A 23,503-nucleotide genomic window follows, 5' to 3' on the forward strand; every position below is an offset into this window, starting at 1 on the left:
AAAAAACACAATTCCAATAAAAAACATCAGTACTTTCCTGTAAACTGAAATGTCTGATACGCTTCAGTTCAACAGCAGCATCTACATATTACACCTTCTACAATAATGTTAAATAAAGTAATACAAATAAATGAAAAATCCACTGAAAATAGGACATTTCTGTTAATCCATGCTTTACATTATTCCAGCATTTATCTTATAAAAAATAGTAAATGTAATAATAAAAAGAGGAATATAAAAATGTTGAACCAAACATTCAACTAAATATTGCACATTTGATTGATCTCAGTCTTCACGATAAGCTAATCGCATTCTTCCAAATCTCGATTTTGATTTGAAGACGATTAATTGTTCAGCCCTAAAAAGCGTTCTAAAAGTTGTCAAATAAATGTAGAGTATAAAGTATGAAATAACGTAAAATGAAAATACTCAATTAAAGTACCATAACATTGTACTTAAGTACAGTACTTGAGTTAATATACTTAATTACTTTCCACAATGTTGTTTTCTAGTTATCTAGAACAGATAACAATCTTGTTTAAAATGAAACGCAGTGTTAAAGTTTATAAAGCAGGACACACAGAATGACACATGGCTTGAGTTGAGCATTATTGTGATTTAATTTACTGTCTTATATCACAAAGAAAATCACGGTAAGACGTCCAGACATAGTACAACAGTCATTTTCGTTTTTTGCATCCTGCTGCTCCCATCGTCAGCCAGGTAATCTTTTTTTTTACTAAAGCAGTATATGAAATCTGATGCATTACCTACCACCATTTAGTTGTTTTGTGTTATTTAAGATATTTATAAAATATCTGATCATGTCAGACGTAATTATTCCACTCATTTTTTAAACAATGCAATTATCCGTTTCAGCCACCAGGGGGACAGCGCCCCCTGCCCCCCCCAGCAAACTCATGGGTCAGACCCATCTGATAGCGAAGGAGGGCCGAGACTAAGAGCTACATGGAAAAATATGCACCAAACAAGCTACTTTGAAATGTTGCTGTTTCATGAATACAAAAGTTGGGTGACCCCCCCCCCCCCATCTGGACTGAAAAATGTTGGATGACCCTCCCCTCAGCAAAGAATAAAAAGACATGACCCTCCCCTATTTTCCTCCGGTGGTCCATTCCATAAATACCGAACGGTCCCTTAACAAATGTGTTATGTCTGCTCACAACAACATTATAGTTTGTTATAAACCATTTATTAACCGTTGTACTGCCCAAACGCTAAATTGTTTTGTTTTTAGTCGTGAGTCCTGAGACATTTTGTCCTACCATCAGCACCGTACTGTATATCCTGCGTCACATGGCCACCAGCATTTCCTGTTACACTTCCATGTTTTTCGCCTCAAACACAAACCGTAATGTAAACTACACCGGACGGAATAGTCACTGTCGTGTGATCTGTCGCACATAGAAAGTTTAGTGTAACGTCGTGTCGCGTCGCTACAGCTGGCGGAGGTGCTGGTCCAGGGCAACATGGCCAACTGTGTGGCTTTCCAGAGCAAGCTAACCTCCATCATGGAGATGCTAGCTAAAGCTGCCGTGGTGGAAATCAGCCAGCTGTGGGAGGACGGCTTCGCCCTCGTACAGGTCGAGCTCCGCCGGAGAGAGAGCGAGATTGAAGCCCTGAACAGAAAGTTAATGATGATGGAAAACGAGCGGTTAGCGGTGCTGTCTCAGGCTCAGACTAACGTTACCAATCCGTCTTCATCATCTTCCTCTAAGAGAGAGCAACAGACCCAGTTGCTGCCGCCCACCGGTGATGGTAAGGATGACTACTGACTACATAATGCATAATAACCAATACCTTGTTATGTTTTAATTAATTATATAACTTAGGGCTGGGAAGATAAAACAAATAATCTTGAATCTGCACCTTCATATGGCTCTTTGTAGCTTTGCTTATTTAAAGCTAGCGTACTTGCACTTACTACTTGTTGTCTGGAGTTTGAACCTTCAGGGATGAAAGCACTTATTGTAAGTCGCTTTGGATAAAAGCTTCAGCTAAATGACACGTAATGTAATGTAACAAGATATGCTTTTGTCCCGATTCTTTGACGATACGTGGATTTGTATTGCGATTTTCATTTATTGCAATTCTAGAAGTATTGCAATTCGATAGTATTGAGTGTTCTTTTCCTTCTTTAACAAAAGCAAAAGCTGAATAATAAACTTCTAGAGACAATATAAGAAACATTTCTAAAAATGAATTGTTTTCTAAGAAGAATGCACATCACATGTCAGTCACAGTCAGTCAGTCTGACATTTATTTCATTTGTATATAAGAACATAACATGGACTTTCTGCTTTCACTCTGTTTTGCTAGAAACGGATGTAGTCGCTGTCGGCGGTACCGTATAAACAGAATATATATCTATCTCGATTCTAGGGGGGAAAAAATCTATTTTAAAAACTGTTAAAAAAAAACAATATACCCAAGATACATATGATTTTTGATTTATTTTTACAGTAAAGACAATGAGTCTGTGTTACCTTATTTGACAGAAATCTGTTGTGGGTTCTCTTCTGTTGTTCTGTGATTGTGAGGAAAGGTAGGGGGGTATTGTGTGAGGTTTATTAGATTGTCATTGAAGCATTGGATGAGATAATGTATGATTATGCTTCTATGTAGGTTAACTGTATGTTTATTGTGTGTTTATGCGCGATGTGTCTCCATTTCGTTTCTCTCGAATGCGCAAGATGAATTTCTCATATAGGAGACAATAAAGGCTTATCTTATCTCTTATCTTATATGCATTTGCCTGTTATTTCTAAATATAAACAAAAATGTCGATAATGCTTAAGTAAGTCAAACCCCAATCAACAAAACTGCTTTAAAAAATAATACTCATATTTACGTCACACCGTTAAGATCACAGGGAGAGTCCGACTATGCCGGAAAAACCCTGACCTATGGTTCTTAACGCGTGAAATCATTTTTTGTTTTTAAATGCACCTGCTCTGTTGTTTCAGGGCCGATTATAGATTCAGTCCAGACACTGTCTTCTGATCAGAGCATCAGAGAGAAGGCGGACACCTCAGCCAATCACAGAACGCCACCGCCATCCCAGACGGAAGAGAAACAGTGCGAGCAGCTCAAATCCGGCGCGTGTGAAAGCGACGGCAGAGACGACGACGGCGAAGACTTGATAGTCAAGCTAGAGGACGAGGACGACGTCCAGATCGTGGAGCAGACGGTGGACTCCGATCATAGCGTCAGCGACGGAGCGGGACGCCACGAGATGGAAGTCAACCTCCAGCCCGCCGAGGTTATGGAAGAACAAGAGAGCCAGCAGTGGTCGTCGGTTTCAGTGGGAGACAGCGACACTGCCGATGACTCAGACTGCTTTTTCGAGCCAAAGCAGCTGTCCCAAAATCTGGACTCCGAAATCCTGCTCATTCAGAATGCTTTGGACATTTTTGATCATTCGGCAGAGACGGCGTACTCTGACAGGTTTGCGAGGGACAACGGACAAGGTGCGTCAAGTAAATCAAGAGCTCCTGTGACTTTTAGCCAAGCTCAGCCAAGTCAGCCCATAGATGCAAATACTCACCCCGAGAGAGGAGTGTCCGTCAGATTCCTCGCAGAGAAACAACCCCAAACTAAAAACGCGTCGGCTTTTAACCCGGACAGCAGATTCTTTCTTTTAAACGACCCCGAGCTGCATAAAACGATAGCGAGTCGCCGCATCAAGGAGAAATGGTTCATCTGCCCGTTCTGCGGCAAGAGCTTCGATCGCGTCAGCCACCTGGAGATCCACCAGCGAATCCACACCGGAGAGAAACCGTACACGTGCGATACGTGTGGCAAGTGTTTTTCTCAGAGGAGCAACCTTCGCACTCACCAGCGGACTCACAAAGAGGCTCTATCCCAAAATGCAGTTTGATTCAATAGGTATTGAGTTTTGAGTGAGAAAAGCTAGAAATATCTGTGTGGCATTCATGTCTAGATTAAAGGTGCTCTATGCGATGTCACGCGTTTTTTAGGCGTAACATTTTTTTGTCACATACAGCAAACGTCTCCTCACTGTCCGCTAGCTGCCTGTCCCCTGAACACACTGTAAAAAATCTCGGCCTCTGTAGACAGCCCAGGCTCCACAAACGCCAACAAAAACAAATTGCGCCAACCCGCACCACGAAACATAACAGAGTTCCAGCCAATAACCGACAGGAAGGGAGGGGGAGGGGACGGGATGAGGAGGAGGGAGGGGCAAGCTAGCCTGCGTTTTGTTTGACAATACTTCGAACGTCAACAAAAAGTGACATCACCCAACTCAGAGCACCTTTAACTAACAAATTTCTCTTAGTATTTTGATATTACTGAGAAGTAATGTAGCTGACTGTTTTACTGTGCACTTCTTTTTTTCTTTTGGACAAACTATAACTTTGACGTAGCTTGGACTGTAAGAACTAATTTTGGCACTTACGTACTGTTTGTAAACCCAACCAGTTAAGAGTTTTATAAAAAGAAAAAAAAATGTAGGGACATCCAGCCCCAGTGACATAGCTGGATATAGACTTCTATAGGTTATACACAAGGTCAATTGCAAAAGCAAACCTCTGCATCTACGATCTAGGGCTGCACGATATGTGGAAAGTATATATTTGTTGAATATTGCGATAACGATATTTGCGATAAACAGATATTAAAGTGCTCATATTATGCTCATTTTCAGGTTCATAATTGTATTTAGAGGTTGTACCAGAATAGCTTTATGTGGTTTAATTTTCAAAAAACACCATATTTTTGTTGTACTGCACATTGCTGCAGCTCCTCTTTTCACCCTGTGTGTTGAGCTCTCTGTTTTAGCTACAGAGTGAGACATCACACTTCTGTTCCATACATGCGCAGTAACTAGGTAAGCACTGCTAGCCAGTCAGAAGCAGAGTATGAGGGCGTGCCTCGCTATCAGCTAGGCGAGCATTATAACGTGTGTTACAAAGTGACCACGTTTGTCTCTGAAGTAAAGGCTGGACTACAATAGAGCTGTTTGGAGCAGTTTGTGAACAGTGTTTTCTGTTGGAGATGATAAGTCCCTTTGGGGTGGAATTTGGGCTTTTTCACTTTGTAAACCTATAACGTGCACAAAAAGATATAACACAATAAAGGAAAGGGGAAAAGCCAAAAAGCATAATATGAGCACTTTAAAGTGTACTCAGTTCTGCTGAAACACAACAAATTGCTTGTTAAATTTAAAACTAACAAAAGGAAATTACTTCCAATGATAATTTATTACACAAATTAAACGTTGAATTGAGTATAAAAGGTACCACAAAAAAAAAGACAGTTACATTTCAAAGTGCCGTTTTCTACTGATATTTTCTTTCAACTAACACAAAATCTCTGAGTGTCTTTCGCGATGTGTCGCAGCCTTTCGCGATGTGTGCCAGTTGATATCGCGATTAAAAAAAACGATATATTGCGCGGCTCTACTACAATCACTGTAGCCCCTCCGAAATCCCTTAGCATTACATTTTACCATACATTGTCCATTATCGGGCTCACAGTGAAAATCAAGCAAGTAGATGAGAATGGACTCACTCTAGACAATGACATCATGTAACAGTTGCCATGACATAATGAGTTCCTGAAGTGTTGTCTTTGTAATACTGCTGCAATGGAAAGTTGGGTCACATACATGTCATTATTGTAAATTGTGAGACTTTGGAAAGTATCTAAGGCTAACAAAGACATAGCATTCTGGGAAATGTAGGTCCTCTTGTAGGTAGTCTAAAGGCTCTGACACACCAACCCGATCACCGACCGTCGGCAGAAAAGACAGTCGGACTGATAAGTCTCCCCGAGTTGGTCAAAAAAAGGGCCTCAGAACACACCGAAGCAACGCCGACTTGAGCGTACGTTCTGCGCGCGCGAGACGTAATACATCTCCATAACAGCAGGCGGCGCTAATCTGTATTGTCGCCCAAAAAATGAAAACCGGCAGCTGATTGGACGAACGCGTCACGTGGGTCTGGCTTCTCCCGAATTTCAAAGCCAGACCATAATGGCGGCTCGTTCGGAATACGATCTCGTATTTTCCGGAAATATTTCAGCGAAACGTATTTCTGAAAACATTTTAAGCGAGAAATAGGCCGTGCAGTTGCTGAATCTGTCTTCATTTCAGATCGACAAAGGTCAGTTTTAAAGATTTTCGTCAGATTTTGAGAGGCGTTCGTCACGCTCATCCCGCTCGTCATTTCCGGTAATTGGTCATTGAGTCTAACTGCCCACTGGCCGAGTCAACATGTCAAATCGGCCCAAACGAACGGCACAAAACACACCAAACAGACTCGGGTCACCGACCTCGCCAGACTGTCCGACGGCCGATAATCGGGTTGGTGTGTCAGCGCCCTAAGGGAGTCCACTACCACCCAGAGATTCCACTCTGAAATCAGGAGCAGCATCTTAAAGGAACAGTTTGTCATTTTGGGAAATTCACCTAGTCGCTCTCTTGAAGAGAGTTAGATGAGGAGGTTGATTTATTGTCTCTGATGTATTGCTTTCAGGGTTTCCCCCAGTGTATTGCAAGCCTGGTGACCCACCGGGCCTAGTTCCCCCCCCCACCAGGCCTAAGCCACTGGGAATTATTGTTTAATTTATTTTTAAGACGTTTTTATTAACCACTGTTACAGTGGGGCGGCTCAATTGGAAACTTAGACGTCATATTTTTAAATCTCCACTTGGCTTTTAGCACTGACTTAATGTAGGGTCTTATAGCTTTTTTTAAATTCTAAATTTCGCCCATGATTCTGTTATCACAGAAACTATTGGGCTCTCTTTAATGCTGCCATCAGTCTGTGACTGGCCCCAGCCGGGCCCTCGCCAAAAATAAAGACACTTGCCACCGAGCTAAATAACTTTTCTGGGGGAAACACTGGCTTTTATTTAATGCTTTAGTTATTGTAACATGTCCCCATATCTTTTTAATGTTTCCTCCGGCATCTTTAACATTTTTAACTACTGTTTGGTAGTTGTGTTCGTTGGAACTGATTGTATGGACTGGGAAGCTGCAAATGAACTGCCCATTGGGATTAATAAAGAGTCTCAACTCTCGGACATGAGGCTGGTATTGGTCTTCTCATCTACGTAACTATCAACAAGAAAGTGAATAAGCATATTTCCCAAAATGGCGAAGCTAATCGTTACATAGAGGTTCCCAAGATTACTAAATGGGTAAATCACCCTGTCACACAGTGAGACCAGCCACCCTGGGAAAATCCACCTTTTTTTCCCTACTTGTATCCACAATCCTGATTATTTCAGTCATTACCGAACTAATAAGGATGTAAACATCCAAACAATGTTAAACCAGCAAACCTAATACAAGTCTAACACAAATGCTACATTACTGCAGCAGCTGTGATCAATAATGCCTTTTTATCCTCCTGTACGAGGTGAAACAAGCTCAATTGTCCCAGGTTGTAATAAAGAACAATGACTCATGCTGTACTTTTGTGAATAAACATTTTAACATTTTACACGTCAGCTTTTCAGTTTCATAGAAAAACACAAAGAATATAAAAACAATTCACACAACGACATATACACAACTGCCAGTGCTTTGATACAGAACATTGCTTTACTGTTCATCTGCTGCACGTTTCATCCAGTCTGTTCATTGCTGTGCACTGGTATGGTTTAAACCTGGTCATGGAAACCAGTTTGCTGCGTGTATCCATGAACAGCCACCAATTTACTTTGTCTGTGTTCCAGGACCTCAGCCGTTTTGTAGTTGCAGGTGGCTGTTAACGACATGATCATAAAACATACAGTGTCTCCTTATGACTATTCCTTACATATTATATACACATGCACAAAATCACACATCAAACTTCTTCTCCACAGGTGCATCCAAGCTGAAAATATTAAAGCTTTGAGGACAGTTTATTCTTGACTGGGCCAGGCATTTGGAGCTTAGAAATGGTGTTCTTGTCCATATGTTCCTCCTCAAATGTTTTTGATGTTAAAAAAAAAACAAAAAAACAAGGCACCTGAAGTTGGCAGTGAGGATTCATTGGGACTCCTACTTTGTGAATTTAAAATATGTGCAAGTCCCCATAGCAGTGGGTGCAAGATTTTAGCGCTGCAGATAACACAGGAACCTTTATTCCTTGCACGTTCAAGGAGAGAAAGATTTTTCATTTACATGCCACCGTGGAAAGGCAAAAACTCGCCGGTGTACCTAAGTCTCCATCAGAGAAATAATAAAGGATCGAGTCTGGCTGGAGAACATCGCCATCTCGCTCCTCGAGTTTTCTTGCCTGTCGAATAAAGGCATAAAATGCCCCAAAACATCAAAAAAACGTCCCAATAATGGGGTGCCCTGGTGGCCATGAACCACAACATCTCTGGCTCGAGTCTGGATGGGGATCTTTGCTGCATAACATTCACCATCTCTCTCCTTTCCTGTCTAATAAAAGGCATAAAATGCACCAAAACGATTCATAAACTTCCCAGTTATTATAGGGTTAGGGTAAGGGATCAAAATCTCACAAGCCAGAGGTAAAAAATAAAAAGGTTTGGATTGTTCTTGAGGCTAATTACCCACTGCAGTCAATGTGTACAAAACTAACATCCCATTAATAAGGAATAAGGTTATTTTCACTGCAGGAATGCAGGCAGACATTCTCTCCTGTCATGTTTTGGATGAGAGTCTGCGTTCTAGACGATCTGTCCTCTGGGGTGCAGCAGAATGGCGTTGGAGTGTGGCCTGGGCCGGAGGATACCGTTACTGTAGTAGAAGTGATGTGTGAGGGCCTCTGACAGCTGGTAGGAGCTGCTTTCATCATCATCCTCGTGTCCCTCGGCTACCGTCTGGGTGGGAGGCAGAGGCCAGTCCTCTCCACGAGGGGAGTCTCCCTCTCTGACGTGGCTCAGGTCTGACTCTCTGGGCACCACGCCGCCTTCATCCTGCTGGGCCTTCAGAGGAACCAGGGAAGAGGGCAGACCTGAGTCCTGGTATAAACAGCATACAAACACATTACTATTTCTCTGATAAGGAAAAAAAAACCTGGCTAATATTAGCACTATTACTTTTCATACATTTAAATGGGGCAAGATCCAAAAGTCCTTATTCTGTCACTGACGATATAAAATGGGTTGAAAATACCTGCTCCAAAAACCTAAATAAGGTGGTGTGTTCAAGTTGGAAATACTTTGGTTAAACTAGACATTCCCCAACTTTGCAACAAAATGAAGTAAAAATGTATCCAGGGTAAATACTGAAGAGGACAGATATAAATGTAAATGACAACATGGAGCGTGTGTCACACCCTACAACCTATACCACCCTATTTAAAGTGACTATATGTAACTTTTTTAATGTTTCTAAAGCTCTGTCATTTTTCATACAATGGTCTTAAATAACCTGTAACAGCAAATGAGACTAACAGTGAAAAGAACGCTTTCATCTTTAAATAGTTTTTAGTAAGGCATCTGCCCGGGTCTGATTTTTCCCACGCAGTCACAGAATGATTTGCAGCAGGTAGATGGCGCTACAGTGACATATTCTGACGGGTCACAGATTTCTTTTTAACACCGGGAAAGCCTGTGTTAGCGTACGCCAGCGGAGCCAGGTAAAAGGAAGCAGGAGATGTCTTCATATAGGCCTAATTGTATTTAAATGTTATTTTAGAAGTTATCTGCTGTAGTTATGGTTGATACTGGGGCAGGGCCATCACACATCCGCTTATCCGGGGTCGGGTCGCGGGGGTAGCAGCTCCAGCAGGGGACCCCAAACTTCCCTTTCCCGGGCCACATTAACCAGCTCCGACTGGGGGATCCCGAGGCGTTCCCAGGCCAGGTTAGAGATATAATCCCTCCACCTAGTCCTGGGTCTCCCCCGAGGCCTCCTCCCAGCTGGACGTGCCTGGAACACCTCCCTAGGGAGGCGCCCAGGGGCATCCTTACCAGATGCCCAAACCACCTCAACTGGCTCCTTTCGACGCAAAGGAGCAGCGGCTCTACTCCGAGCTCCTCACGGATAACTGAGCTTCTCACCCTATCTCTAAGGGAGACGCCAGCTACCCTCCTGAGGAAACCCATTTCGGCCGCTTGTACCCTGGATCTTGTTCTTTCGGTCATGACCCAGCCTTCATGACCATAGGTGAGGGTAGGAACAAAAAACTGACCGGTAGATTGAGAGCTTTGCCTTCTGGCTCAGCTCTCTTTTTCGTCACAACGGTGCGATAAATTGAATGTAATACCGCACCTGCTGTGCCGATTCTCCGACCAATCTCCCGCTCCATTGTCCCCTCACTCGCGAACAAGACCCCCAAGGTACTTGAACTCCTTCACTTGGGGGTAAAGACTCATTCCCTACCTGGAGAAGGCACTCCATCGGTTTCCTGCTGAGAACCATGGCCTCCGATTTAGAGGTGCTGATCCTCATCCCAGCCGCTTCACACTCGGCTGCGAACCGATCCAGTGAGTGCTGAAGGTCACAGGCCGATGATGCCATCAGGACCACATCATCTGCAAAAAAGCAGCGATGAGATCCCCAGCCCACCGAACTGCAACCCCTCTCCACCCCGACTACGCCTCGATATCCTGTCCATAAATACTACAAACAGGATTGGTGACAAAGCGCAGCCCTGGCGGAGGCCAACTCTCACCTGAAACGAGTCCGACTTACTGCCGAGAACCCGGACACAGCTCTCGCTTTGGTCGTACAGAGATTGGATGGCCCTGAGAAGGGACCCCCTCACCCTGTACTCCCGCAGCACCTCCCACAGTATCTCCCGGGGCACCCGGTCATACGCCTTCTCCAGATCCACAAAACACATGTAGACTGGTTGGGCATACTCCCAGGATCCTTGCGAGAGTAAAGATCTGGTCCGTTGTTCCACGACCAGGACGGAATCCGTATTGTTCCTCTTCAACCTGAGATTCGACTATCGACCGAACCCTCCTTTCCAGCACCTTGGAGTAGACTTTACCGGGGAGGCTGAAAAAACCATCCATCTGGATGAAGATGGATGGTTTTCCTTTTACTCCGTGTTTGTGTTGGCTCACTATTTTCTTTTCCCTTGTCCCCCTGTAACGTTACTTGTGTAACACGTCTGTTTAATGACATGCGCTATATAATAATCTAAGTTATTATTACGTTGGTTGCTACAACAAACTCTTAATGCTTTGGCTCGTAACACGGTGATAGTAATATCCGGTTTAGCTCACGAGACATCCAAAGTAGGCTAAAGGCCATTTTATAGTCGTGCGTAAAATCGACAACGTAGCCCCGCAGACCCCCGCAGACCCCTCTGCGTCTACGCCGGACCATACGCCGTAGCCTGACGCGCACCTCTCGAAAAATGTAACTACACGTCGCTCGGCCGTGGCTTGGTAGCATTGCATTTCCCCCGACTCATTTCCTGGTTCTCTTCTCCATAAACAACATGAAATCAAGGAGAGGGTTAACTTTTCCTGCTCCAGATTTCCCACCGTGGTCAGAAAGAACAGGGGAGACTCTTTTTTTTCTCTCACTATGACTCTAGAGTCGGTACTCGCTGCAAAGTTAATCGCTGTCACTCTCTCACTTCTCCCTCGCTCTATCACCCACTCCCCACAAACACACATGGCGGCTCGAAGCACACACCAGTATAAACATCAGGCCACTTACGTAGGCTACGGCGAGAGCTCTGCGTGGAGCCTCCGCACAACTGTAAAATGGCCTTAAGTTACCGTATGCAACACTTGCAAACGATGCATACAGTGGGCAATAAAGCACCGTAAAGAGAAGACCTTTACGACAGCAGGTGTGGAAAAAACACTACCGCTTTTGTCCAAAGCGGCCGCTACAATCAACACAAACTGAAAGTTACATAAAGCCACTTTAAGGTGGTTAGAGTTACTCAGAGGTTGGTGGTCTTCTATAGCAGAAGCATAAAGTGCCATCGTTTCACTACAGGTTGATCAATAATACACGGCCTGAAAAAAATCTGTAAAAAAGTGTTTAAGGTGGACTGGAGTTGGTCCAAAATTAGTAAATAAATGAAAGAAAATGTTCAAAAAGGAACAGAGCTGCCCATGCAAATATTTGTTTATAACGAACAATTGACAGTGGCTGATAGAATAAAGAGGATGTCTGTAGTCTTGTGTCATCTGTTTCCACTTTTTGTTTGCAGTTCTTTGCTCTGTCTGCATGACTCCAGCAGTAGGTAAAACACGATACCGTATGACACATTACTAACCAAACTGACTGCATTGCAGCCTCATCTCTCAGATGCTGACATACCAGTGACATGTTACTGTTCTTCAGGTAGGACTCCACCCTCCTCCTTTGCTCCTCTTTCTCTCCGTCCATCTCTGCTCCTCTCAGGCTCTCTCTGCCGTCGTGCCAGACAACGGGACGTCCCAGTTCGTCCACCTCCACCCCTCCTGCAGACCCCCACTTCCCGCCCAGAGTGGACTGGCTGCCTCTGTACATGGTTCGTTCCTGCAGGAGGCGACCCAAACAGTCACAAAACTGATAACAACGGTTTTCTGTCTTAGGCTATATTTACATTGCTACGTTTTGGTTTAAAAAAAATATCTTTTGCTGTGTTTACACCTCACATTCAAACTGCTCTGGTGTTTCAGAGCCCCTTAACTGGAGACATTTGGTTTGGAATCTGCGTTGGTTGTGCTGCAGTCTCAACGGCCGCGAATATTCAGCATTTACCCCAGGTGGTTTTTACTGTAAACATGATGTTGCTGTTCAAAAAGCCAGACTACTGAAATACTTTAGTTGTGTTCACTGAGGAAAATCCTCCCAAACCACAAGGGAGTGATTTCTCAGCTCAGCCATTAGATGTACTAATCACAGTAGCAGGGCTGCGACTAACTAATTATTATTAAGCAAACTGATATTAGCATGATTATTTAACTCCTTGATTATTTTTCAGATAAATCAATGTATTGGTATTCTTTAAAAAGTTAAAGAAAATCTCATATTGCCTCTTTTATTCGATGAAACCCAAAGATATTTATTTTCCAATCATATAAAACAGAGACAATACTATATCTTCACATTTCAGAAGCTGGAATCAGCACATATTTTAAATGTTTGCCTGATTAATGACTCAAACGATTAAGCAATTATTAGAATTATTGTCGATAATTTGCAGTTTATCAACTAATTCAATTGTTGCCAAACTTTATTTGCCACAAACTCCTTTGGAAGCTATTGATTTCTTATCAACTGTTAACTGTATTGGGGAAGCAAGTATCAAAAAGAGTTATTAAATTATAGTGTCAAGACCATGAACTATATTTCTCTATGAAAAACCCAAACAAAATTTTGTTTTGGCTGATGTAATTGCTCAGTGAGCATCACTTGTTTTTCATCGCTATCACAAGTCTGTCCTTCTTTTTTTTTTACTGAATAAATCTCGCTAACCTCAGATCATGATAGTCTTATGACGTAGCATCAGATGCACTCATTTTCCTTTGCTGTACCCAAATAAATCATTCCATCACATTTTTGAGGAACTCACCAGAGATAATTGGCTGTTTTTCATTCGGCTGTCTACTCTGAGCAGAGCGTAATCTTCAGGCTGGCAAACAAATAGAGAAAGTGAAAAAAAGTTAGTGAACATGAACGCAAAATATATATAAAATGAATCTCCCAGAATAAGATAATAAAAATAAGTGTCTATGAACACTGCATGTTATCTGCAGCAGCCTGTAATCATCAGCGTGCATGCGTGCGTGCGTGCGTGCGTGCCGTGTATTCATAGAAGTGTGTGTCCCTGCTAATGAGTCAAGTAAGTGATTGTAGGTGTGTTGTTTCTATGTTATGACTCTATTTATCAGAGACAATGCTCATTGATCAATAGAAAAAAATGTAAGTTATTTGTTGTCCGTGGCCAAGTGTTGAAAAACGCACACTAAAATAGTATGTGTGTGTGTGTGTGTGTGTGTGTGTGTGTGTGTGTGTGTGTGTGTGTATGTGTGTGTGTACCTGCACTCTGGGATCTGTGCTGACAGAGTTCAGTCTCCTAAAGGAGGCTTGTCGGGAGAAGCTTTGAATTTCCTCCCTGAGGGGAAAACAAAAAAAGACAGCACGTTTGGATATATATAATCATCATAATCTCCGACCTTTATTTAGTTCTCGGAGGTACAATCGAGGGCAAGCCCATATTTTCAATATAGCCGAGAGATTACAGAAAATAAACTTTAGAACACAATATACAAACAGGACACTGACCAGAGAAGAAACAAGGACATGCCAGTCACTAAAACAATTGTGTAAAATCAAGGACATAAATCTATTAAATAATAAAAGAATCCAGATAAAATCAAGGACATTCGAATGCCAATTACATCCAGAAACAGGACTATTCAACACCATTGCTCTAAACCGCCCATATGTCAAAAATACATTTTGATTTCACTGACTGTTGAAGCCTGTTCCAGGTGGTTAGAGCATTAAAAAAGAACGCTGATTTCCCCAGCTGACTGTACCCCTGGGACCTTAAGTAAGAGCAGGTTGTTGGATGGTGTGTGATAAAGGTTACTCTAACAGTGCAGCAATGGAAGGAGGGAGAATTCCGTTAATAGCCTTAAAAATTAATGTTTTTGTTGAATGTCTGCTAGTGATGATAGGCCCGCTGTAATGTCAGACAACAGGTCATAGTGTGCAGTGTTTACCCTCGGTTTGTGGAAGACTTAGGTGTGCGTATTTGGCAAGGGGTTCAGGCGTCCTTCCTCAAAAAAAAGCAACTTCCACACACATTTTGTGTCTCTTTGTGGGATTTTGCGTCTCTTTGTGGGATTTTGCGTCTCTTTGTAGTCGTGTTGTGTCTCTTTTTGGTAATTTTTGTTTTCCTTTGTGTCTCTTTGTGGTCATTTGGCGTCTCTTTCTAGTCGGTTTGTGTCCCTTTGCGGTAGTTTTGCGTCTCTTTTTCACATCATTTTGGACCGTTATTATCACCATATCTGTGTCTAAAACATTTGAATATCTAGACGCAGATAATAAATAAATAAATAACTAACTAACTAACTAACTAACTAGCTTAAAGAACAACTGTCCAACTACAGTCATTAGATCTGAGAAAAGTATTTTAGTTACATTCATTCGGTTTACCTAAACCTTACAGTAGCAGGAAAAACCTTGCTGTGTAAACAGTTTAAATACAACACAAGAAATTTACAGTTCAGCTGTGATCACGTTTGGGGGAATAAATAAAAGTATTTCTCTCACTACATGGCCTTTTTTTTTAAGAAAATGTAGGTGAGCGTACGTTTTCTCGCTGAGCTCCTTCTCAAGCTTTTTGTTTCTGTGTCGATGGTAGCGGTTGACCAGCAGGACCACCAGGACCAGGACCAGGACCAAAGCTCCGGCTGAAGCCCCGATAATGATGAGCATCATGTTGTCCATGGGGAACTCGCCCTTGCGTTGGGATGTCTCTGGAAGAAAGACGAGGAAGGGAAGACATTTAATGAATGTCACTCACACAAACACATTCACACAGCCACAAAACTACAGTGATGTCTTTCGTGCAGAACTTTGGATCCTGATTCAGTTAAAAAAGCATCCGTTCATGCCGTCTTATTATCACAAGGGGGCAGCACTTCCGCACAGTTACTCCAAATCAAAAGGAGAAATCCTCAGCGTTTTTTTTTTTTTTTTTTTAAACTGTCTCATGATTTTCAAATACTCTTCCTCTCACTTCCTCCTTCTACAACACCAACAAAGCACACAATCAGTGGTGGCCTGAAGGTTAGAGAAGTGAGCTTTTGACTGGGATGTTGTTGATTCAATACCAAGACTGAGATAAATCTGGGTGGGGAAGTGAAAGAGCAGCCTTCCTTCCTCATTACCACCACTGAGGTGCCCTTAAGCAAGGCCCTCATCCCAAAAACAAATGCTCCAGTGGAGCTGCTGAGTGGCCAGCAGATCAGACTGTGGTTGGACTGGGCAGCTTCCAGATATGAATGTGTAACTGGGTGAATGTGATCAGGTGGTCGTTGCAAATGAGAATTTGTTCTCAATCGGCTTACCTGGATAAATAAAGATAAAAACCCATGTGACGTTAACCACTAACAAAGCTAAAGTGCACTCACCTGTTAATGTCAAAATAAACTCTGCTTTTGCCACCCCCACGGCGTTCTTGACCACACACTCATAGAGCCCGCTGTCATCCATGCGGAGGCCCCGCCCAAAAACAAGTCGTTCTCCAACCACAGACGCCCCATCTGGCAAAGCTCCTCCCTTCCTGTGGATAATCAGAGGGAAATGTCACCATTAAATAGTATAGTAAGTGATGTTAATCCAATAAACTTTTAGTCAAATTCAGCGAATAGCTCCTCACGGTCATTAGCTCTCCGTTTTACAAATCCAGTGTTATTACACAGCCCTGGCCGTGTAAATGGAAAACGAGCGCACGAGCCACAAAACACTATTCCAGCCAATCGGCAACAGGCGGCAACAGTTGACTGGCGGGGGGCAGCATGTGAATGTGCCGGCCGACCAGCAGTTATCTGTCCATAAATCTGGGGAGCGAAGCTTATGAAATGGGGGGGGGGGGTTAGGGTTCAAATATCAACAATCTTTGCGCAGCATCGCTTACTGCACCTTTAATTGGCAATCAGGTGTGAACAGATGTGAACCCATCGCTAAAACAAATACAGAAACCTGGGACTCACTGTTCCGAACAATAGCTGCCACTCATTTTTGGTGACTAAAGATAACAAAGTACAAACTTGCATTCCAGTTCAGAATATTTCTGTTGAAGAGTCAGAGGAGGAAACACACAAATTATCTAATGATATCTGATCTACATCCGCAGCATGAAATGCTGCAACTGGCTTGCATCATAGAAGTGTTTAAGTGTGCTTAAATAACACACACATTACCGGATCAGGTTCACAGCTGAGTGGAACCACCAATTGGCTTGCACCTGAACCAAAACCTGCTGCTGGGCTTTCAACTGGCGCCCATTGATCTGAACAGGCTGCATAAATACTAGGTTTGAGGGATTTAGGCAAGTCCAGCAAGTCCCACCCAGTGCAGCTGACATCACAGGCCACATAATGGAGAGGCAGTTTCTGATCAGGTCCGCCGAGAGGGCTCATGTTGCCCTCAGTTTCACTGTGCTGCTGCAGCTATTTAACTGCCGCTTCACCCCCCAAACTGGAGCCCGGCTCACATTTCTTTTCTCAAAACCCCACCTAGCTTCTCTAACCAGCCCTTTATAATAGAGTCACAGGTGGAGATTGCATCTGACACACAGTAAATGGTTGAAAATGATACAGATAAAGGGAGTTGTCCAACTTTAGCAGCCAAAGAAATCTCTTGACTCAATAATAATTATACATTTTATTTGTAGAGCACTTTTCATTGTTTAAATCAATCCCAAAGTGCTACAGAGCAAAACAAGATTAAAAACGGGAGCAAAAAAAAAAAAAAACACACAAAAATTACAAGAATGCTCACTTACTTTGTTGATTGAATGTTTGTGAGTCTATTATCACATTATCACTGCAATGAGATGCAGGTACGTGTATTTTGTTAGCTTTGGGCAGAGCCAGGTTAGCTGTTTCCCCCGTTTCCAGTCTTTATGCTAAGCTAAACTAAGCTAAGCAGGTTGTAGCTTAATTTTTTCCATGAGAGGTGGTATTGATCTTCTCATCTAACTCTCCACAATGAAGTAAATAAGCGCATTTCCCAAAAAGTTGAAGTATTTCTTTAACAAATAATAAAAACAAAACAAGCCTCTGTGAGTTTGAACAATGCTTGTCCACACAGCATGAGTTTGTACTGAATGAACGTGCCAATGGTCTGCGGGGGTTGAAAAGCTTTAATCCACAATAATCTTTATATCTCAAGATTGCCTCATGGCTGAAATATCTTTCACTAAGCACACAACAATTTACCATTGTGTGTTCAGTTGAGCTGTAATGGCTGGTACAGTGTCTCTAATTTAAGTAGAGACCCTGTGTTTTACCAGGCATTAGAGTGATATTTAAAGCATGGCACTATGATTAAGTGCTTAGCATGTGTCTCCTGCTCTTCCTTGTGTCGCGTACTCCCTCCCTCATGTGAAAATATCTCCCTCGCTCCTTTTTTAACTTCAAATTGCGCAACACGACACCACAGCTTTTATTCCGTGCTGAATTGAGCCAGGAGAGTGAGACGCCCACCTTTAGATTGAAGCACACTTCTTTGTTGTTCACGGGTGTGTAGTCTGTGTGTGTGTGTGTGTGTGTGTGTGTTAGCAGTGGCTTATATGTATGTTTGGAGACACATTCCAGTGCCATGTAAAGAGCAATTTAGCAGCGCAGACAGCATTACAGTGGGAATGAATTAACATGTAATTGTCAGATTGCTGATGAATGACTTTACCAGGTCCAGGTGAAGTTCTGAGGTTTGGGGTATCCTCCGCTGCTGCACACCAGCTCAGCTTTCTCCAAACCCACAAACCAGTCCGCTGTCCCAGAGGAGATGGTGGCATCTGGGGGGTCTGACACACAAACACAGACATAAGCATGCAGTGTCGCTAAATATTCACCGATACAGTATGTTGCATGGTAGAGCAAAGATAAAACCTTGTATGTTAGGATTTCTATCAGCAGAGATGGTCATTTAAACAAATGTGTTTAAACCTTAAAACACACTAGATGAGGTTGTCTTTATTCATCCAAAGATGAAGTTTCCTCAGAATCAACACTGTTAATTCCGAGACAGACAGACAGACAGACATACAGACAGAGAGATTAGGGTGCCAATAATAACAACATATGATAAAATGTGCCGATAAAAAGTATTAAGATAAAAAAGGGGCCAATGAAGATTTTTGGTCAGATACATCAGCAGTATTCTATGTTCTCACACTGATAAAGTTGGCAGAGGTGAGAGAAAGTCATTGTATAGCAAGTCACAACTCAAGTCTCAAGACTTGGCTATGAAGTCCCGAGTCAAGTCAAAGTACTTCCCTTTGTGCTTTGAGTCGTTATTCACCAAACCTAATCTCATGCCAACGGTAATATTCAATTTACAAGAAATAATGAGTGTGTTCTGGTACAGTATGTCAATTATATGTCCTGTCTGAGTTGAATGTTTTTGCATGTTGCTGACGCCAGCAGTCTTTCCATCTGAATGTGACAATCCGAGGTATTATGTGATGTCTGTCTGCTGGTCTGCACTGCTAGAGGCATCTTCTCTTCCTGCTCGGGCACTGTGATTGATTCAAGTACTGCACACCTGTTGTCAGGATAATTAAAAAGGTTGATTTCTGCATAATTGTTTTTGATAAAGTAATTTTTAATCTTCGGGCTTGGGGAGAACAATAGGTAATTCCAAGTCAAAAGGTTAAAGTCCACATGAAGTCACAAGTCATGTAGTCTATATCGACGACGTTATATTTCGGGGATTACTCCGGTGCCGCCTGAAATTCCGCCAGATGTCCCTCTTTTTAGGCCGGATGTCCCGTCACCTTCTGCTTTCTTTGTGTTGGCGTTCTAAACTCCGGTGGATTTCTGAGGACTATGGTTAACTGCTCCTCAGATCTCTGCAGGGTAAATCCAGACAGCTAGCTAGACTATCTGTCCAATCTGAGTTTTCTCTCGCACGACTAAAACAACTTTTGAACATACATATCTTCCACCAAAACAAGTTCCTTCCCGAGGCTATTTTGCAGCGGCACCGTCATTGTGTCTGGGGCTTAGCGCCGCCCAAGACGATTGTGACTGGTTTAAAGAAATGCCAATAAACCACTGCACATTTTTCTCCCGGAATGCTTTGTGGACTAGCCAGACCCTCTGGCAATGTGAGACTACAAATGACATTAAGGTCAAGTAGCAAGTCTGTTTGCAATGTTTGATTTTTGACAAGTCTAAAGTCATCACATTCATGTCTCGACCCTGACTCGAGTCCACTCCTCTGGGCGCCACTGAACTATCAAATCACACTGGACAAAGAGCAGTTGTTGCACACAGAAAGAACTGACGTTTGGGTGCCTTCACTCCAACTGCACCAGCAGTAATAGTCGAGGACCAAAGCATTACTCATACACTTTCCCAGCAACCTGCCAATATTGTCTAATGTTTAGTTTACTGCCACCCATTTATTTTCCCAACGGGAAGGTTAAGCTATACAAATATCTCTTGCAGGACAGCTAGAAGGGGAAAGAATGTCATTGGTTAAATTAGCCATTAGCGGGAGGAGCTAAAGAAAAGCGTCCCATAGCCCAGTGGAGAAGGTTGAGCTGAACATACAGTAAAAGTGCGTTCCATTTGTACTCGGAACTCAGATTTTCCAAAGTCAAAGTCGGGAACACACCCCCTGACCTCGGATTTCCGAGCTCAGAACTCGGACAACCACCGCTGTGTCCATAGATCCATACTTCACTCTATTTCTAAGCAGATTCAAACCATGCAGTGTGTTCACACTGGAGAAGTGACAAAATTAGGAATACTCAAAGTGCATGAACAGAAGAAATGGAGGAGGAACTCACGGCTGTGAAAACTAAATCATAATAACATAATAATGGTAGAACTATTCAGGAAAAATCTCAGAAAACTAAAAATGTATTTACATTTTTGGAACGGATTACGTGTTTATGTATTTGGATCGACATCAGCTGCAGAACAGCTACTCTTCCTGGGGTCCATAGACAAAAATACTACAACAATTTCATGTGATTATGTAAATAAAAGTAAGTGAAAGCAATATTGCTTGAATATGCACATACATTATTACTTATATACTAACTGCAAAAAAACTGTACACTATAACGATTAGCAAATATCCTGTACACAATCAGTTTGTAGTGTGGATCTGGAACATAGCAATGCTGACTAAGTTATTAGGTTAGAAAGGTATCCGAGTTAAAGTCAAGTTTGAACAAGCTCGAAGATAGCTCATCTTGGTAAGCCTTCACATTACTAATCTAATAAAGCCATGACAGATTACATCCTTGTCGTATTTTTCTGTGTTTTGAATGGAACAGTTACACTGCCGGAAAGTGGACATGCAGGAAAATCACAGCTGTAACTAATAATAATTAATAACAATAACATTTAAAGCATTTCATGTAGGTGTTCCCGTTGCAGGGCTCTGGTATGACTTCCTTACTGACACACCTAGGCTAAATACTACTGATCATTATTGTTGTTAGTTTTTGTTCCTGCTATGAGAGTCAAAAGCAGAGGCCAAGTTACTACATACTGCAGAACTTCTCAGCAGGTTTTGAGAATTTAGAGTGTTTGCATTGAAAAACAAAGAGAATTCGGTATACTCAAAAAGGTCAGTACGCGTACTAATAAACGCTTCATTTCAGCTAGACACAACGGCAAAAAGAACTGTGGATGGTGGCGAGACAGCTCGAGGAAGCATTAAATCTTCACTCTTGTCAAGTTTTTGTAACGTGGACATTTCATCAAAGATCACAGTTTGATCAGTGCCTATCTACAGGTGTACTGCATGTTTCCTGTTAGTACAAAATGTACAGGTATATTGATTTCTAGAATACCAACTACAAAACAGTGTGACATTAGAACAGTACATGCTATATACAGTTGGTATGTAGCATCAGTGGCGCCGGTGTGGCGCCAAAAAGTGATGGTCTGCCAAAAAGTGATTGCTGTCTGCCGGAACGCCCTGTGCCCTAGATTATAACCAATCCATCCTTTTTCCACTTGCCAAGAAGTGATTGCAGCTTCCTACCTTGTCACTGAAAGGTTGTTTCTGCCTCAAAATGACTTGATTTCATTCATGAGGCTTATATCTGACAGATTATAGCCCACCAAGTACTTTTTTACCAGTTGAAATACCTTTTTAAAGTAGCAATACAACCCCTAACACGCACTTTTGCACTTGCCAGAAAGTGATTGCAGCTCCTACCTTGTCACAGAAAGGTTGTTTCTGCCTGAAAATGACTTGATTTCATTCTTAAGGGTTATATCTGACAGAGTATAGCCCACACAGTACTTTTACCTTTTTAAAGGAGAAAAACATCCAGTAACACACAGTTTTCCAAGTAAGTTGTATACGTATACACTGTCAACACGCTCCCACGGACGGCAATCACGTTTTAGTGGATGATCACTTTTTGGCATGACACCGGCAGCCATAAACCTGTACGCACCGTGCTACAATGTTTTTCATGTATCTCTGTTGTTGTTGTTGTTGTTGTTCTTGTGGTTACCAGGTGGTTGGATTTTGGAGGGGAGTGAGAGCGCTGTTTTCTGTGAGACATTGTGACACATCTGTAAGTTTCCTCTGCACTGTTTTGAGTGCTTTAATAAACCTTTTACTGTGAGCCCTTTACACTTGTCTCCGACTTGTAGTGGAACATTACAGGGAGCATGTGTATAAAGAACTGTGAATAAATGGATCGCCAAATCCAAAGTTATACAGCGCACCGGGCATTGGTTTATTATTCGCATCCGAAACAAAGTCACCCGTTCACACCTCAGTGGCTTATTTAGACAGGCCTATATTAGTTTTGCTGAAAGTCACTACAGATATAACGGCTACATTGTTTTGTGTGTGTGTGTGTGTGTGTGTGTGTGTGTGTGTGTGTGTGTGTTTGTGTATGGGTTTCTGTGTGTGGGGTATTTGACCTTCTGCAAGACTCTCCGCAAATATGAGCTACTGTATGAGAGCTGCAGAGATGACTGTGTAAGACTGGCCTCAAAATGCATGCGGTAGGCTAATCAGGGTTTTACAGTGGCGTTGTACCAGTAACGTTATTGCAATAAATAGTAGATTGCTATATTTTAGCAGAATACTGAAAGCAGCAGACAGGCAGAACTGAGTACACTTCAATATCTGTTTATCGCAAGTAATATCGTTATCGCGGTATTAAACGTTCGCATAGCTCATATTTTTCTAATATCGTGCAGCCCTAGTTCCTTCCTATCAGCTGTACTCACACTGCACCAGCAGGCGGTGAGAGATCCTGCGCGGCTGCTCCAGGCCGGGATGCCACACCAGACAGTCCAGCTTCTTCCCATTCATGCTGCGCAGGGGGTGCAGGGAGTAAAAGCTGGACACGGCCCCGCCCTCTTTGCTGCGGTTTTGGGAGCGGCCTGGCAGCTCGGTGTCCCAGGAGAGACGAGGAGGCGGGCGGCCCACGGCTCGACAGGAGGCGACCACCCCAAACGGCTTGCCCTCTGTCAGGAGCTCCGGCTCCAGGGAGGAGATGGGTAGAACTAAGAGAAGAAGAGGAGGGACAGGGTAAGTTTGAAGCCATTACAGACTCAAAAATGGGTTTTGCTTATTGTTACTTCACATGGATGTTTGATGTTTGACTTTTGACACTTAGGCTGTATTTACACTGCTACGTTTTTGGTTTAAAAAAACGATTATCTTTTTCTACGTTTACACCTCGCATTCACACGGCTCTGGCGTTTCAGAGCCCCTAAACCGAAGAAATGTAATAACACTTCTGACCCTTTTTGGTTTGGAATCTGCGAGGTTGTGTTGCAGTCTCGACGGCCGCAAACGGAGACCTTTGGCAACACCGACGCCAATGTTTCGCCACCTGATTAGGTCTCATCGGTC

At 42.7% G+C, this 23,503-nt stretch overlaps 2 protein-coding genes across 4 annotated transcripts in view; one reads left to right on the forward strand and one right to left on the reverse strand.

Moving 5' to 3' along the window:
* The first annotated feature begins 1,160 nt into the window (after positions 1–1,160).
* On the forward strand, positions 1,161–7,493 carry LOC144526147 (uncharacterized). Of its 2 annotated transcripts, none has more exons than XM_078263369.1 (2): positions 1,161–1,779; positions 3,000–7,493. In XM_078263369.1, exons 1-2 carry the CDS (start codon positions 1,491–1,493, stop codon positions 3,899–3,901), a joined length of 1,191 nt encoding a protein of 396 aa, XP_078119495.1. In that variant the 5' UTR covers positions 1,161–1,490; the 3' UTR covers positions 3,902–7,493. The 2 variants fall into 2 exon arrangements, with proteins under 2 accessions (XP_078119495.1, XP_078119494.1); XM_078263368.1 differs by having other exon boundaries at positions 1,164–1,779; positions 2,988–7,493.
* Positions 7,463–23,503, reverse strand: part of nectin4b (nectin cell adhesion molecule 4b) — a 35,138-nt gene continuing 19,097 nt past the window's right edge. Inside the window, exons 7-14 of one of the 2 annotated variants that reach the window (XM_078263366.1) lie at positions 22,873–23,151; positions 18,341–18,458; positions 16,060–16,211; positions 15,237–15,402; positions 13,955–14,030; positions 13,488–13,547; positions 12,248–12,448; positions 7,463–8,970 (exon numbers count right to left, since the gene is read on the reverse strand). In XM_078263366.1, coding sequence (XP_078119492.1) covers positions 8,677–8,970; positions 12,248–12,448; positions 13,488–13,547; positions 13,955–14,030; positions 15,237–15,402; positions 16,060–16,211; positions 18,341–18,458; positions 22,873–23,151 — 1,346 coding nt within the window. In that variant the 3' untranslated portion in view covers positions 7,463–8,676. The remainder of the gene's footprint in view (positions 8,971–12,247; positions 12,449–13,487; positions 13,548–13,954; positions 14,031–15,236; positions 15,403–16,059; positions 16,212–18,340; positions 18,459–22,872; positions 23,152–23,503) is intronic. The other variant, XM_078263367.1, reaches the window with a different exon arrangement.

The sequence above is a fragment of the Sander vitreus genome, chromosome 12 (genome assembly GCF_031162955.1).
Source record: "Sander vitreus isolate 19-12246 chromosome 12, sanVit1, whole genome shotgun sequence".
In the NCBI taxonomy this organism is placed as follows: Eukaryota; Metazoa; Chordata; class Actinopteri; order Perciformes; family Percidae; genus Sander; species Sander vitreus.